This window comes from Cebus imitator, unplaced genomic scaffold (assembly GCF_001604975.1).
Source record: "Cebus imitator isolate Cc_AM_T3 unplaced genomic scaffold, Cebus_imitator-1.0 Scaffold284, whole genome shotgun sequence".
Taxonomy (NCBI): Eukaryota; Metazoa; Chordata; class Mammalia; order Primates; family Cebidae; genus Cebus; species Cebus imitator.
The window spans coordinates 1977989-1995959 of NW_016107599.1; the positions used below are offsets into that span (position 1 = coordinate 1977989).

General features: G+C 43.6%; 1 protein-coding gene and 1 pseudogene across 5 annotated transcripts in view; one reads left to right on the plus strand and one right to left on the minus strand.

Moving 5' to 3' along the window:
* The window catches only part of TRAPPC9 (trafficking protein particle complex 9), a 715201-nt gene that overhangs the window by 662324 nt on the left and 34906 nt on the right, over positions 1-17971 (minus strand). For 3 of the 4 annotated variants that reach the window (XM_017501724.2, XM_037728923.1, XM_037728922.1), the window contains one exon: positions 7716-7742. The exons of the other annotated variant lie outside the window; for it this stretch is intronic. In XM_017501724.2, the coding sequence (XP_017357213.1) occupies positions 7716-7742 (27 nt within the window). The remainder of the gene's footprint in view (positions 1-7715; positions 7743-17971) is intronic. 4 annotated transcript variants of the gene reach the window in all.
* LOC108284825 lies at positions 2213-4210 on the plus strand (annotated as a pseudogene). The gene has a single exon (XR_001817352.2). The product of XR_001817352.2 is annotated as an X-ray repair cross-complementing protein 6-like (transcript).

Sequence of the window (17971 nt, forward strand, 5' to 3'; positions counted from 1 at the left end):
TCAAGTGACTCTCCTGCCTCAGAGCACACCATCACACCCAGATAATTTTTGTATTTTTAGTAGAGACTGGGTTTCACCATGTTGGCCAGGCTGGTCTCAAACTCCTGACCTCAAATGATCCACCCGCCTCGGCCTCCCAAAGTGCTGGGATGACATGCATCAGCCACCCCACCCAGCCAATTTTTTAAACAGAATTCTAAAGTTAGACTATTGTTGAAAAGCTGCCAAATGCTCTGAAAGACAGAAATACATGCATGCACACACATATATATAAAGTCTACCCCCAGCTGCACATAAATGCTAGCTTATTTTTGTTTACTCATGGACACTAATTACTTTAATGGAGGCAGAATATTTTAATTATGACAGGTAACGATATTACGCAACTTGTCAAATCTAGTTAATGAATTTACTCTGTTGTGTAACCTATATAATACATCTATAATATATCTAAAAGTAGTGAAAATGCCTTTGTATGTTTTCTGGAAGTCTTTTCTAAATTCCAGGGTTTTTTAATACATCTGAGAGGTATTTCTACAATTTTTCCCTTGTGAAACTAACAACAGATACTGTTGTAAGAATTCTGTCATTGTACACGGTGACTGAAGAGTGCCATGCTCTAGCTAATCCGCTGGACAATGAGGCACTATGCCAGACACTGCGTGAGTGAAGAACAGGGAAAAAAGGAAGAAACAACCCTACTCTGGAAGGGTTTACAATCTGTGTCAACACTGGGGATTGTCTCCTTTAGCTAATGACCTGGAATCAATCAAATACAGTCTCTGAGCTTTCTGTAGTCATGACGCTACTTTTATTTAGTGTGATGTCCAGAAGGGGATTAAATGACTTTGTCATGTCAACTAGTAACGATCATCACTGCAGAGTAAGCAATGCAGAAATTAACTGATAGCAATAATTCTACCTACATCAGACCAAAAATAAACCTATGCTCAACTCTGCAAGGTGAATGAAGAGATGAGGTCCCTCGTGACCAAAAAAAATGGTCAAGAAATCAAATGAGCAAAGAATTTCCAATAAATGATTCCCTATAGAAAGCAATAGAGTGCGGTGGTTAAGAGGATAAATCCTGGGTCCAACTCAGGGTCTGAACGCCACATCACCACTTACTAGCAATGATCCTTAGCAAGTCACTGAACCTTCCTGCACCTCAGTTTACCCATCTATAGACTAGGGATGACAACAGTGCAGATTCAGTTGCTTTAGTGGAAAGTTTATATAGAGCACCTTAAGTCGTAGATACGACATTAAAAGCACAGCAACAAAGAAAACCATAAACTGGATTTCATCCACATTTAAAACTGGTATGCTTCAAAGGACACCATAATCGAGAAAATAAAAAGATAACACACAGAATGAAAGACAAACTTTGGTAATCATGTATCAGATAAAAGGCCCTTATAGAGAATAAATTTAAAAACTGTTACTGGCAGGGTGCAGTGGCTCATACCTGTAATCCCAGCACCTGGGGAGGCCGAGGTAGGCAGATCACCTGAGGTCAGGAGTTCGAGACCACCCTGGCCAACATGGTGAAACCCCATCTCTACAAAAAATACAAAAAGTTAGCCAGGCACGGTGGCAGGCACCTGCAGTCTCATCTACTTGGGAGGTTGAGGCAGGAGAACTGCTTGAATCAAGGAGGCAGAGATTGCAGTGAGCCAAGGCCACACCATTGGCACTCCAGCCTGGGCAACAAGAACGAAACTCCATCTCAAATGAATAAATAAATAAAGCATATGTCTACACAAATGCTTATAACATCATTATTCATAATAACCAAAAGGTACAAAAGATACAAACGTCCATCAACTGATGGAATGGAAAAATAACATGTGGCCCATATATGCAATGGAATATTATTCTGCAAGACGAAAAAGCAATGCATACTGACACAATGCACTACGGATGAACCTCAAAACATTACAATAAGTGAAAAGAGGCCAGTCACAAAAGACAATATACCATTATACATATGATGCCATTTACATGAAATGTCCAGAATAGGCAAATAATAGAGAAAGAAAGTAGCTTAGCAGCTGCTTGGAGTTCAGGGAAGGATGTAAGCAATGGAGAGCGACGGCTTCCTCTCGGGGTTATAAGAATGTCCTAAGACTGACTGTGGTGAGGGTGACTCTGTAAATACACAAAAATGACTGCATTTTACCATTTAAATAGGTAAATTGTATTAAAACTAGCTTGTTGTTCTGTCCCAGTTGGTCGCTTCCCTGCGCCAAAGCAAGCAGTAGCCAACATGTCAGGGTGGGAGTCCCATTACAAAACTGAAGGCGATGAAGAAGCAGAAGAACAAGAAGAGGAGAACCTTGAAGCAAGTGGAGACTACAAATATTCAGGAAGAGATAGTTTTATTTTTTTGGTTGATGCCTCCAGGGCTATGTTTGAATCTCAAAGTGAAGATGAGTTGACTCTCGACATGAGCATGCAGTGTATCCAAAGTGTGTACATCAGTAAGATCGTAAGCAGTGATCAAGATCTCTTGGCAGTGGTGTTCTAAGGTACCGAGAAAGACAAAAATCCAGTGAATTTTTAAAATATTTACGTCTTAGAGGAGTTGGATAATCCAGGTGCAAAACGAATTCTAGAGCTTGACCAGTTTAAGGGGCAGCAGGGACAAAAACGTTTCCAAGAGCTGATGGGCCACGGATCTGACTACTCACTCAGTGAAGTGCTGTGGGTCTGTGGCAACCTCTTTAGTGATGTCCAGTTTAAGATGAGTCATAAGAGGACCATGCTTTTCACCAATGAAGACAACCCCCACGGCAATGACAGTGCCAAAGCCAGCGAGGCCAGGACCAAAGCCAGTGACCTCCCAGATACAGGCATCTCCCTTGACTTGATGCACCTGCAGAAACCTGGGGGCTTTGACATATCCTTGTTCTACAGAGATATTATCAGCATAGCAGAGGATGAGGACCTCAGGGTTCACTTTGAGGAATCCAGCAATCTAGAAGACCTGTTGGGGAAGGTTCGTGCCAAGGAGACCAGGAAGTGAGCACTTAGCAGATTAAAGTTCAACAAACATATAGTGATCTCTGTCGGCATTTATAACCTAGTCCAGAAGGCTCTCAGGCCTTCTCCAATAAAGCTCTATTGGGAAACAAACGAACCAGTGAAAACCAAGGCCCGGACATTTAACACAAGCACAGGCGGTTTGCTTCTGCCTAGCGGTACCAAGAGGTCGCAGATCTATGGGAGTCGTCAGATTGTACTGGAGGAAGGGGAAACAGAAGAGCTAAAACGATTTGATGATCCAGGTTTGATGCTCAGGGGCTTCAAGCCCTTGGTAATGTTGAATAAGCGCCATTACTTGAGACCCTCCCTGTTCGTGTACCCAGAGGAGTCGCTGGTGATTGGGAGCTCAACCCTGTTCAGTGCTCTGCTCATCAAGTGTCTGGAGAAGGAGGTTGCAGCATTGTGCAGATACACACCCCGGAGGAACATCCCCCCTTATTTTGTGGCTTTGGTGCCACAGGATGAGGAGTTGGATGACCAGAAAATTCAGGTCACTCCTCCAGGCTTTCAGCTGGTCTTTTTGCCATTTGCTGATGATAAAAGGAAGATGCCCTTTACTGAAAAAATCATGGCAACTCCAGAGCAGGTGGACAAGATGAAGGCTATTGTTGAGAAGGAAGTGACAGCTTTGAGAAGCCCGTGCTGCAGCAGCACTTCAGGAACCTGGAGGCCTTGGCCTTGGATTTGATGGAGCCTGAACAAGCAGTGGACCTGACATTACCCAAGGTTAGAGCAATGAATAAAAGACTGGGATCCCTGGTGGATGAATTTAAGGAGCTTGTTTACCCACCAGATTACAATCCTGAAGGGAAAGTTACCAAGGGAAAACACGATAATGAAGGTTCTGGAAGCAAAAGGCCCGAGGTGGAGTATTCAGAAGAGGGGCTGAAGACCCACATCAGCAAGGGCACGCTGGGCAAGTTCACTGTGCCCGTGCTGCAAGAGGCTTGCCAGGCATACGGGCTGAAGAGTGGGCTGAAAGGCAGGAGCTGCTGGAAGCCCTCACCAAGCACTTCCAGGACTGACCGGAGGCCGCGCACCCAGCCGTCCTTCCACAGTGTGGCCAGGCTGCCTGGCCTTGTTCTCAGCCAGTTCAAATGTGTTTCTCCTGAGCTAGAAAGAGTCTACCCGACAGAAGTCGAGGGACTTTATGTTTTTGCGGCTTTCTGTTGCCATGGTGATGGTGTAGACCCCCCACTTTGCTGTTCCTTACTTTACTGCCTGAATAAAGAGCCCTAAGTTTGTACTAGGGAAAAAAAAAAAAAAAAAAACTAGTTTGTTTTTTTTAAAAAGCACCTTAAAACAGTGTCTCTCACATAATAAGTGCAAATTGTTCATTTTTATTACAGGAGGAAGAAACTCTCCTCAACATGAAAATGGAGAAAGCAACTACATGTCAACTAAAATTATCCAAAAGATCATTGTATGTAAAGTAGTAGTTGCTGAATGTACATGACATGTTTAGAAATAGAAAAAAAAAAAAAAAAGAGAGAGAGAGAGACCAGAAACGGTGGCTGATGCTTGTAATCACTTTGGGAGGCAAAGGCGGGAGGATCGCTTGAGGCCAAGGCCAGCCTGGTCAACACAGAGAGACCTCATCTCTATTTAAAAATTGAAAAATTCAGCCAAGTGTGGTGGCTCACGCCTGTAATCTTAGCACTTCAGGACGCTGAGGCGGGTAGATCATGAGGTCAAGAAATCAAGACCATCTTGGCCAACATGGTGAAACTCCCATCTCTACTAAAAATACAAAAAATTAGCTGGGTATGGTGGTGTGCACCTGTAGTCCCAGCTACTTGGGAAGCTGAAGTAGGAGAGCCACTTGAACCAGGAGGTGGAGGTTGCAGTGAGCCAAGATCATGCCACTGCACTCCAGCCTGGTGACAGAGCAAGACTCTGTCTCAAAAAGAAAATAATATTAATTTAAAAATTAGCTAGGCATGGTGGCACACACCTGTAGTCCCAGCTACTCCAGAGGCTGAGGTGTGAGGATTGCTTGAGTCCAGGAGTTGAAGGGTGCAGTGAGCTAGGATCGCGCCTGTGAATAGCCACTGCACTCTAGCCTCAGTGGCAAAGTAAGACCCTGTCTTAAAAAAAAAAAGAGACAGAGAGAGAGAGAGAAAAGAAAGGAAAGAAATAACAAAAAAAAAAGAGTTTTAAGAAGCATTCCATTTTAAAACTGCAGATAAAGAACACAAAGGCCAAGCTGCTAGAAATGCGGCGGGGGGAAGCTTAGTTCTTGGGATGAGAGATGGAGGAGCCCTGAACACCGTGAAACTCTTCTGGTTTTGGAAACAGTGGCGGGGAAAGCAGGTAGGAAAAGAATTCTCCGACAGCTTGCTTCAAACATTATGTCCATTTAAAACTCAAAAATAAAGTGAAAGTGATGCAATTCTGTGATAGCTTCATGTGAATGGGTTTTCCAGGAGCTGAACAATTTTATAACCCCTGAGAGGGTGTTAGCTATTTGGACAGAGAGGCTGTGGAGAATCAAACTGCACTGCTCCTAGAAGCTGGGAAGATTCCCTACCAGCGCAGTCACGGCTAACACATTTGCAAGGGTTTAGAAAGGACCAACGCTTGAAAGACAGATACGATTTCAGTAGGCGAGTCAGTCCTAATGCAGAAGTCCCCGCTAGCAGAGGCCAGAAGGCATTAGCGGGAACTGGGGTGGCCTGAAGGCAGGAACCAGAATGTGGGACTGGGACGCATCTCATTCTCTTCACTCCCTCTCCCATGGGTAAAGAGAAGTCAGATCCACACGTCTCTCATTTGGAACCATTACAGAGGATGTGCTCACACACCAAACACTGGTTTCTGGGTCCTTCTTGGCAGTTTTCACCGCTACAGCAGGATCTGGATGCACCCTCGAATAGCAAAGCCCCACAGAAGCTCCCCACCTTCCTCCCAGCACTCTACACTCAGTTCCATCCCTACACAACCTTACCTTGAAAGCTTCAGAAATCTTTTTAAAATGCCTTATCTCGACAAACAACTGATTTTTCTTATAGCTTTAAGCTACTTCTACATAGTGTATACATCTAATTCTCCTACAACTCATGTGACTGACACACTGGAATTCAGTTTTTGTTTTGTTTTGAGACGAAGTCTTGCTCTTGTCACCCAGGCTAGAGTGCAATGGCGCAATCTCGGCTCACTGCAACCTCCGTCTCCCGGGTTCAAATGATTCTCCTGCTTCAGCCTCCCAGGTAGCTGGGATTACAGGCACCTGCCACCATGCCTGGCTAATTTTTGTATTTTTTTAGTAGAGACGGAGTTTCACCATGTTGCCCAAGCTGGTCTTGAACTCCTGAGCTTGTGATCCGCCCACCTCGGCCTCTCAAAGTGCTGGGATTACAGGTGTGAGCCACCGTGCCTGACTTAGAATTCAGTATTTTATAGCAGGCATCACCAGCCAGGCTGGGGCTCAGCAATTCGTATCAGTCAAACACCAGTACATTGAACAGCTATTTAATTTGTCATCAGTGTTGGCGGGGCTTTCAGCTCCTCGGTGGCATAAGGCATTGCCCCCAAATGTCTTCTCATCAGCAACTCGGGTATCCTGAAAACAAACCAAGCATCTGTTGTCCTTCCTCTTTTTTTTTTTTTTTTGTTTGTTTGTTTTTTGTTTTTTAAAGACAAGGTTTCACCATGTTGGTCAGGCTGGTCTTGAACTCCTGACCCCAGGTGATCCGGCCGCCTTGGCCTCCGAAGTGCTTGGATTACAGGCATGAGCCACCACACCCGGCATCTGTTGTCCTTTCTCTACACATTCAACAAACCCCATCAGGAAACTTAGCCACCAGCCTAAAGAAAGGAGTGGATGCAAACGTTAAAACCAACGTCTGGGGCCGGGCATGGTGTCTCACGCCTGTAATCCAAGCACTTGGGAGGCCAAGGCGGGCGGATCGCCTGAGGTTGGGAGTTCAAGACCAGCCTGACCAACATGGTGACACCGTGTCTTAAAAAAAAAAAAACCAACGTCTGCAAACCTGAGGCTGCTTTGTTTCAGAGCCAAGAGGAGACGACAGCGAACGTGTTATCACAGAGCCTGTGTGAGCGCAGCCGTCTGAGCTCCATTCTAGGCTGATTTCATTTTGTATTATTTACCCTGTCATTTTTTCTCACTAAGTCAGAAAATAATAGAGCTCATCATGAAACAATTAAGCCCTATAATAAAAGAGATTTTTGCCGTATTAATTACAGGAGATATTACGAGGGGAAAGAAAAACCTGCCTCTGTAGAAAATACAAGATTTCCTGCCCTGCTAAGAACACACAGACGAAATGCAGTAGAGAATTCAAACTCACGTGGAAGGGGGGAGCACAAGCCACAAATCACAGCAAAGTCATGATTACAAATGAACCCAAAATTAACAGGACAAACATGCTCAATGCATTCAGAGAATTAAAGGCACAATTCTCAAATCATTCACTTAGCCATGCTAGAGGAAGAAGTCTCCTCTCCAACAGACAACATAAAGCAACGGGGTGCCCATCAAGCAAGGACCAAACAATCGTAAGGCTTTTAACAGTTCTGATTTAAAGTGACTTAAATCAGAATGTTCCAAAGATCATCGTCCAGAAATTTTAGCCATTCATTCACATCGCCATGAAACAAGCACTTAAAAAAATAACCAAAAGAAACTAAACACATAGATGATGTACCTGGGTCAATGAGAACTTCCTGTGCCCCTGGAAGAAAGAACAAATGATGGTATTTTATTTGGAAAACAAAACTGCTTTTAAAAATAACTACTAAAACACATTTCATAATTCAAATAGCCTTCACAACAATCTGAGAAACTGGTAACTGATCAGAAAAGCAATTCCAAGAAACAATATGTTACAAGTTTAGTGCCTTTTTGCTTCAGACAGAAAAAGAGAAAAGAAAAGCTACTATTACTCATACCCTGAACAAATTGTTAAGTGCCTCCTCACCTCTCTCCCTTCCCACTTTCTATGTTCATGCTCCCACCTCTTCTTTTTTTTTTTTTTTTTTTTTTTTGAGAAAGGAGTCTTGCTCTGTTGCCCAGCCTGGAGTGCGGCGATTCTCCTGCCTCAGCCTCCTGAGTAGCTGGGATTACAGGCATGTGCCACCATGACCAGCTAATTTTTTTTTTTTTTTTTTTTTTTTAGTAGAGACGAAGTTTCACCATGTTGGCCAGGCTGTTCTTAAACTCCTGACCTCAGGCAATCCGCCCACCTCAGCCTCCCAAACTGCTGGGATTACAGGCGTGAGCCACCGCGCCCAGCCTCCCAGCTCTTCTTAAACAAGTATGAGAATTCCTTATTTCCACAAATAAGCTGAGTGACAAAGGATTATTATTTGTGCAAATGTGTGTCAGCAACCTAGAATGGAGGAGAAAAGGTGCCAAAAGCTCTATGGAATTTTTCACAACCCCCCTAAAATATTAATAACCCTCTCTCTCTCTCTCTCTCTCTCTCTCTCTCTCTCTCTCTCTGTCACACACACACACACACACAATTACTGGACACTTCAAGTTAAAGATTTCCAACTTTTAGAAGGTAGCTTTGTAGTTAGTTTAAAATACAAAACCATTTTCATTACTACAAAGAAAATTTGAAAGCCTTGGTCGTCTGCTAAACTATAAAAATATCTGCGTGATCCAATTAAACTTCTCTATAGAATGTAATTTCCCATCATGGCAAAACACACCCCAAGAGGTACTGGTTCCAAGACTCATGTTTATCATTAGCTATTTTCGTTTCTAAACATGTTAAGAAGATTCAAAAAGGTGTGTCTCAATAATATATTCTTATGGAAATAGCACATTTATTCAATTGTCTACACAGAGACAAGGCCCCATGATTATGGTGCTATTTTAGAGTTATTTTGTATATACCCATCTCTGTTTGTAAATGCAGACTAAAAATTACTGCAATCTTGAAGCCACCATTAAAATAAAAAACAGGTGTTTTCCATTGAGTAACACCTTTATGGCAAGCACGATGCTTGACAAATATCATATATGACCTTCAGAGCAACCCTACAAAATAAACAGATATTAACCCTCACTGCATATGGCGAGACTGAAACCCAGAGGAGACAAGGGAAGCCCGCCATCACACACACCATGACACCAGGTCCCAGGTCTGCACTGAGCAGACAGGAAGCTGCACGGAATCCTGAGGAAGTCTGGATTTCCAGATAATCCTACAAACATTCTGTTCTCTGAAGAACCTGGTCAAATATATTATACTTCACCATGTCTTTTAAATAGGGGATATGAATGAAACTTCTGATGCCTCAGAGTCATTGTCACAATCATCAGTCATTTGATTATTGGTATCATCAGCCTCTAGTGGACTGATGTCACATTAACCAAACTCATAAGAGACTGATGTAGAAAAGCTGGAGGTTTAACTACTAATGTAATAGGAGACACAAAATTATCAATCAGACCAAAATATCAGGCAGGATTCAACAATCAGCACATTTTCTCTTCAAGGCCAAATCACAGGCAGGAGGTAAGCAGAAAGCAACTCCACACGTCTCATTCAGGACCCTTGCAGAGGATGCCCTCACATACCAAATGCTGGTTTCCAGGCCCTTTCCTAGTGGTTCTCACCTGTACAGCAGGATCCTAACACCTGAATAGCAAAGCCCCACACAATCGCCCCTGCCTGTAAAATGAAGAGAGGGGGCCAGTGCTTCAGTTTGTTCCCGTTCTAAGATTAGCTTCTGTGAGCCTCTGTCTTTTCTTTATATTTAGGGGCATTAAAGTGTTCAGATCGGGTACTGAATGCCACTCCCTTCCCTGAAGCAGAATTCAGTAGTTGTATTTTGTTGAAATACAAATCAAGTTCATCTAGAAAACTCCATTTTCTCTGAGCAGGAGTTTTCTAGATGAATGTGATGGACCAAAGTTCTGTTACAAGGAGAGACCCGCTGCCTACACAAATGATTAATGCAAACTGCAGTGCACACTCTGTGGCCAGTGGCCAGGACACAACTGCCACTGCTGCATCACGCTCTCTGTCCCACCCTTCCCATGCTGGCCAAACCCTGACTGATGTATAGATGTACACATGGAACTATAGATATGCTGACACCTCTAAACGCCTGAAGCCAATCTACTGGGGCTCAGTGAGACTGCCAGGATGTCTTGTTTGAGATGGAGTCTCGCTTTGTCGCCCAGGCTGAAGTGCAGCGGTGCCATCTCAGCTCAATGCAACCTCCGCCTCCCAGGTTCAAGCAGTTCTTCTGCCTCAGCCTCCCAAGTAGCTGGGACTACAAGTGACCACTACCATGTCCAGCTAATTTTTTTTTTTTTTTGCATTTTTAGCAGAGATAGGGTTTCACCATATTAGCCAGGCTGTCTCGAAGTCCTGACCTCGTAATCTGCTCACCTTGGCCTCCCAAAGTGCTGGGATTACAGGCACGAGTCACCACACCTGGCCTACTAGCTCCATAACCTTGCTCAAGTTCCTTAACCTCTCAATGCCTCAGTTTCCATGTCTGCAACCTACCTTATCTGGTTGTTGTGAAAATTAAAGGGTTAAACTGGTTTATGTAAAATGTGTGTAGAGGCAGAGGCAGGTGGATTGCTTGAGGTCAAGAGTTTGAGACCAGCCTGGCCAACATGGTTGAACTCCGTCTCTACTAAAAATACAAAAATTTGCTGGGTGTGGTGGTAGGCACCTGTAATCCCAGCTACTCAGGAAGCTGAGGCATGAGAATCACCTGAGCCCAGGAGGCAGAGGCTGCAGGGAGCCGAGATCTCACCATTGCACTCCAGCCTGGGTGACAGAGCGACTCCATCTCCAAAAAATAAAAATAAGGGCCAAGCACAGTGGCTCATGCCTGTAATCCCAGCACTTTGGGAGGCTGAGGCCGGTGGATGATGAGATCAGGAGATTGAGACCATCCTGGCCAACATGGTAAAATCACATCTCTACTAAAAATACAGAAAAACAAAAAAATTAGCCGGGCATGGTGGCATGCGCCTGTAGTCCCAGCTACTAAGGAGGCTGAGGCAGGGGAATCACTTGAACCAGGAGGCAAAGGTTGCAGTGAGCAGAGATCACATCACTGCACTTCAGCCTGGCAACAGAGTGAGACTCTGTCTCAAAAATAAATGCATAAATAAATAAATTAAAAATAAAAATAAATAAAATATGTGTAGCACATTTTAAGTATTCAACAAATGTTATCAGCCTGGTATGGTGGGTCATGCCTGTAATTCCAGCTCTTTGGGAGGCCAAGGTAGGCAGATCATTTGAGGTCAGGATGATCTCAAACACCTGAGAACAGACTGGGCAACACGGTGAAACCCCGTCTCTACCAAAAATACAAAAAATTAGCAGGGTGTGGTGGCAGGCTCCTGTAATCCATGCTACTTGGGAGGCTGAATCGGGAGAATCACTTGAACCTGGGAGGCGGAGGTCGCAGTGAGCTGAGATCGTGCCACTACACTCCAGCCTTGGTGACAGAGTGAGACCTTGTCCTCCCGTCCAAAAAAAATGAAAATGTTATCTATGACAGTGATTTTACAAATCTCCCTTCTAATCACCCTTTGTACTTCCTTGCTAGCCTAAATCGCAAAGGCTATCTTTATTTCTCTGTTAACAAGAGAAAAAATGTTACCCCTGACCTGTTTAAACTCAGGGGAAAGAGAGCACTTGCTCCCGGTCCTCTGGTTTCCATAATAAAGGCTTTGTCCTAAGCAACACACACCTCTTGCCTACCCCATTCCTCCCCCACCCAAGTGAGGTGAGTTGTGAGATGAGTGAGTTTGGAACACAAGCTGAGCACGTGAACTCCTCTTTCACTCTTGGGTGCTACGCTTGGCAAGTGTACAGGATACTGTGCTCCGCCATGCCTATGTCTGACAGGGGGGGAGTCCCTCAAAGGAAGGCCCGCGGTGGCCTGCAGCCACCAGATCTTGGATACAGTAGTACGATGCCCATTTTTATGCATCATTCAAGTTCATGGAAAATCTGGGGTTGTTTTTTGTTTTTTTTTTGAGACAAGGTCTTGCTCTGTTGCCCAGGCTGGAGTGCAGTGGCGAGATCTCAGCTCACTGTAACCTCTGCCTCCTGGGCTCAAGCGATCCTCCCACCTCAGCCTCTTGAGCAGCTGGGACTATAGGCATGCGCCACCATACCTGGCTAATTTTTTGTGTTTTTTGTAGAGACAGGATTTCACCATGTTGCCCAGGCTGGTCTCAGACACCTGGGCTCAAGTGATCCACCAGCTCTGGCCTCCCAAAGTGCTAGGATTACAGGTGTGACCCACCTCGCCCGGCAGTGAATGTGGTTTCATCACTAATAAGGATGACATTTTGATTCTCTACCTGCTTACTCTTGTTGTTGAAGACAACAGGAGTGCTGGGCCAGGCTCAGTGGCTCACACCTGTAATCCCAACACTTTGGGAGGCCGAGGCGGGTGGATCACAAGGTCAGGAGTTCGAGACAAGCCTGGCCAACATGGTTGAACTCCATCTCTACTAAAAATACAAAAATCTGCTGGGTGTGGTGGTAGGCACATGTAATCCCAGCTACTCGGGAGGTTGAGGCAGGAGAATTGCTTGAACCCAGGAGGTAGAGGTTGCAGTGAGCCGAGATCACACCACTGCACACCAGCCTGGGTAATACAGCAAGACTCAGTCTCCAAAAAAAAAAAAGAAAACAGGAGTGTTATTATTTGGCCCCTTTAAGCCCCAACATTTATTATTCCACAATAATAAATGTGGCTTGGGTAGGGTCAAGATGCCTGTATAACAGCCATGTCTCTAACCCTGCAGCTAAATTACAGGTATAAGAACTACTGACTCCTCAAATATTTCCTTCATTTCCTAAGTGAGTCTTTCTTCATGAAAACATTTTTCTTATTCCAATGCCTTAGTAATTTCCAAACGCTATAAAATGACTTCATATAAAGCAATAGCTAACAGTCATGAGATATTTTATAAGATGACCACGATGCTAAATATTTTGCACACATTCTAATTCTCACAATTCTACAAGTCAGAAAGTAGCAGCCCCCACTCATAGATGCGGGGGAAGGGGGCACCTGAAAAAGAACTGTGGCACCTGCATTCAAACACAAGCCAGCTGAACTAGGCTTTCCATGATACCGCAATACCACCCACTAGCAAACACACAAAAGCAGTTCCGATACTCAGGGAGTTCAAGACTCTTTTCAGCCTTAAGGTGCTCCAGATGGTTTCTATCGCTTTTATAAATCATGGCTGACTGGTTTCTAACACTGGAAGAAAAGTCCAATTTCACCACTGTCCACACTGCATGTCTGAAATTTTCATGCTGAAATGACATAATAAAAATAAGATAACTAGAATACTTTTCCAGGTATACAAATATAATGGGCATAGCGCTATTCAGAAGCATTAAACAACAACAACAAAATTCAAATGAAGGAAGCCTTGTTTAAGTCTTCTTTTACAAACAGGAAAATTAGGACATGAAAAAAAATATATATATAGGTACAACAGCGCCACCTATGGCCAGAAAGGTCTTTCCAGGCTGCTGGAAAAAAAAAGGTAACAAATTTAATTGTTGTCATAAGAAATGATCAACAGGGATTTTTAAAATACGATGCTCAGAGACCATAACTAAAAGCTTAGCTAGCACATACTGAAATCTGCTTCGAGGAAGGGAACAGTATTCAGCATTTAATCTGAAAACTTTTAACACCACTAAATGTAAACAGACGACAAAGGCTCACAGAAACTAATCTTAAAAGTAAGAAAACTCGGGCATCTGGGCCACTCTCTTTATTTTACAGGTAGTGATGTTGATATCCAGAGAATTCGTTCTTCTAGCAATCAGCAGCAAAGCTTCCTCCTAGTCCTTGTATTTTGCACTATACCAAAAGCCACCTTAATCTATACCAATCCTATAATCATAAAAGTCACATCTGTATATTTCAATCAGTAAATAACCTAAGAGTCTTACAAAAAAAAATACTTCCTAAAGAACTTGCAACTATTAATCATACAATTTTGTTGAAACACAAACACATTTATTTACATATTACAACAGCATAATCAGCCAAGCACAGTGGCTCACACCTATAATCTCAGCACTTTGGGAGGCCAAGGAGAGTGGAGCTCAAGAGTTCAAGACTAGCCTGGCTGACATGGTGAAAACTCATCTCTACAAAAATTAGCTGGGCATGGTGGCACACACTTGTATTCCTGTTACTCAGGAGGCTGAGGCACAGGAATCACTTGAGCCCGGGAAGCAGAGGTTACAGTGAGCCAAGATTGTGCCGCTGCATTCCAGCCTAGGCAGCAGAGCAAGACTCTGTCTCAAAACAAAACAATCTATTCAACAATGTTCCCTTGTATTCACTCCATAAAAGAAAGTGACTGATGTCAAATCAACATTTTTTTTTCATCTATTAAGGATACAGAAAAAAAAAACAAAATTTTCTCAATCACAAAAAAGCTCAAGACAGGAGAATAGGGTCTAGAGGCAAGGAACCTAAGGCTGTTCCACGCCGACTTCCTAGAGCTAAATTGAAAGGAAGGCCCTAACTTTCCACAACTAAGTGACAAAGAGACAACAGGCTGCTCCCTTTGACCATTTCTGCACAGCAGATGGGAAACTGGCGGGGCCAAGTCTCTGTTTGCATAGAAATAGAACTTTGTCTAGTTTTCATTTGCATAGAGCCATAACTTTGTAACTTCACCTTAGCCTCTGATCTTTTTTTTTTTTAAAGACAGGGTCTCACTATGTTGCCCAAGCTGGCCTTGCACCCTGGGCCCAAACATCCTCTGGTCTCAGCCTCCCCAGTGGCCAGTGGTGCAAGCTGCTGAACCTGGCTTTGACCCACCGGCTAATTTTCATGGAGCCCCTTTTAGGTGCTTTGTACCCATGGTATCTAACTCTCACAACCATACAAAGTATATAGCATTATACTAATTTCACACATGAGGAAATAGATTTAGACCGTAAAGAACAAGGCTGACAAGTCCAAAGTCCCACAAAACTTACATATCATCATCAACAAAGAAAAGGGTACATATTTCTATTTTCTGTCAAAATTCACTAACTTAACCTTCTCTTCCATTCTAAAGAGTACACTGAAGTCAGGCACAGTGGTGCATGCCTGTGGTCCCACTACTGGAGAGGCTGAGGCAAGGGGACTGCTTGAGTCCAGGAGTCCAAGTCCAGCCTAAACATACCATAGACATGTGTCTCAAAAAAAAAAAAAAATGACTGCCTAACACCAATTCAATATAACATTTTCCCTTAGCCAGCATCACTAGAGAAAAACAAGCAGTAGGTCATTAGCAATGGTTGTATTTTTAAAACCACTTCTATTTTGCACTATAATCATTTTTTTCTCTTTAATTTTATTTCTTTTTTCTTTTTCCCTCGTTAACACACCTGACACATAATTATTTTTAATGTGTTGTTTCTCATGCTTAGAAAGAAAATTAAAATCTTACCTTTTTAGGTTGTTAGCAGAGAATAAAACATTTGTGACGAGGCACAATTATAATCTATGCCACTCTCATATTCTTACAATGTTTCTTCTTTTAAGGCCTAGTCAGGCTTAGACCACTAAAATCCAACATTTATGAACTCACAGAGTTTCAGGCAGCCAGTCAAGGGGAGGCTGATTCAAGGAGCCCTTAAGAATACACACTCTGTAATCACATCAACCCAGGTTCAAATCCCAACTCTGCCACTCACCACTGAGGGATGTGGAGCAAGTTACCCAGCCTCAGTCCCCTTACCTGCAAAATGGAGGCACTAGTCCCTACCTTCAAATGCCTGTGGTGAGGTAAAACTTAGGTGAAGCGTTTAGCACATCCACTGGCCTGCAACAGGTACTGAATAATGTACAGCTATTTTGATAATGATGGCAGTACAAAAGGTAGAAATGACCAGAAAGAAATATTTACAAGTCCATGATAAGTACTTCCTTTTGGATTCATTACAAAATGTCCTATTAAGTTTTAAAATAAGTTTTGTCCATTAATTATAGACTTACAGATTAATATGCAAGTCTCCAGATTAAGATTTAGTGGTCCCAACCTTTGAAATACTGTGAAAGTGAAGTTTAAAACAAAAGGAGAATTAAAGCAAAAAGAGGTAGAAACTATAGAACTGTATTTTAAACTAAGATAACTCAGCCAGGTGCGGTGGCTCAAGCCTGTAATCCCAGCACATTGGGAGGCTGAGGCAGATGGATCACCTGGGGACAGGATTTCGAGACCAGCCTGGCCAACATGGTATATTCCCGTCTCTACTAAAAATACAAAAAAGCATCTGGGCATGGTGGCGGGCACCTGCAATCCCAGCCACTGGGGCGGCTGAGGCAGAAGAATTGCTTGAACCGGGAGGCTGAGGTTGCAGTGAGCTAAGATTGCGCCACTGCACTCCAGCCTGGGGCAACAAGAGCAAAACCTGGACTCAAAAAAAAAAAAAAGAAAGGAAGAACACTGAGGCAAAAAGACACTAAACAACTTGCTCAGGTTACAGTGATATTGACTGACGCCAGCATTTTTGCTGTTTTGCTACTGAAACAACAAGGGAGGATGTTAAATCATCAGGTTGGTCTTCATCTCAAACAGATGCCACTGACTCCTGATGTGAGACGAGGCTGCCACTACAAACCTGGATACTCATCTCAAGATTAATATCCAAGATGAGACGGCATATCTGTTCCTGAGATCATGTCCATTAACAGATCTGGATACTGTATTGCTTTGAAGATAGTCAAATCATTGCCACGCTTCTTAATTTTTTTTTTTTTTTTTGAGACAGGGTCTCGCTTTGTCATCGAGGCTGGAGTACAGTGGCACAATCACAGCTCACTACTTCAACCTCCTGGGCTCAAGCAATCCTCCCACCTCAGCCTCCTGAGTAGCTGGGACTACAGGCACACACTACCACGCCCAGCTAATTTTTGTATTTTTAGTAGAGACAGGGTTCACCATGTTGGCCAGGATGGTCTCGATCTCCTGACCTTGTGATCCGCCCGCCTCGGCTTCCCAAAGTGCTGGGATTACAGGCATGCACCATCACGCCTGGCTAATTTTTATATTTTCAATAGAGACGGGGTTTCACCATGTTGGCCGGGCTGGTCTCAAACTCCTGACCTCAAGTGATCCTCCCACCATGGCCTCCCAAACTGCTGGGATTACAGGCATGAGCCACCATGCCCAACCTACCAAGTTTCTAAATGACAGTCCCATTGCCCTTTCTCCTCTCATGTAAATGTCACTGTCACCAGATATTCTTCCCCACAGACTGTCCTCAACAGAAAAAAGTTCCCAAGTTTTTTACTCTATGCAAATCTAAATAAAGACATTTCTCTACTACAGACACAGCAGTGTTTCAGTGTCTTTAAATTTTATTTGCCTATAATTAGGAAAGGGAAGAAATGAAATGTGACCCTAAAAGTTTCTAGTCTTAGCCACCACATCAGTGAAACAGTCTCAACACATTTACAGCTCTTCAAACCACAATTTAAAAAAATAAAATACAGGAGAAAAAAAAAAAAAAAACTAATCTAAACACCTCCAATGAAAGGCACTCTTAGGCCAGGTGTGGTGGATCACACCTGTAATCCCAGCACTTTGGGAGGCCGAGACAGGTGGATCACCTGAGGTCAAGAGTTTGAAACCAGTCCGGCCTACAAGGTGAGACCTTGTCTCTACAAAAAATACAAGAATTAGCTGGGTGTGGTAGCAGGTGCCTATAATCCCAGCTACTACGGAGGCTAACGCAGGAGAATTGCTTGAATCCGGGAGGCAGAGGTTGCAGTGAGGTGAGATTGTGCCATTGCATTGCAGCATGGGCAACAGAGCAAAAGTCCATCTCAGAGACAGAGGGAGAGAGGGAGAGAGGCAGTGAGGGAGTGAGGGAAAGGGAGAGAGGGAGAGAGGGAGAGAGAGAAAGAGGGAGAGAGAGAGAGAGAG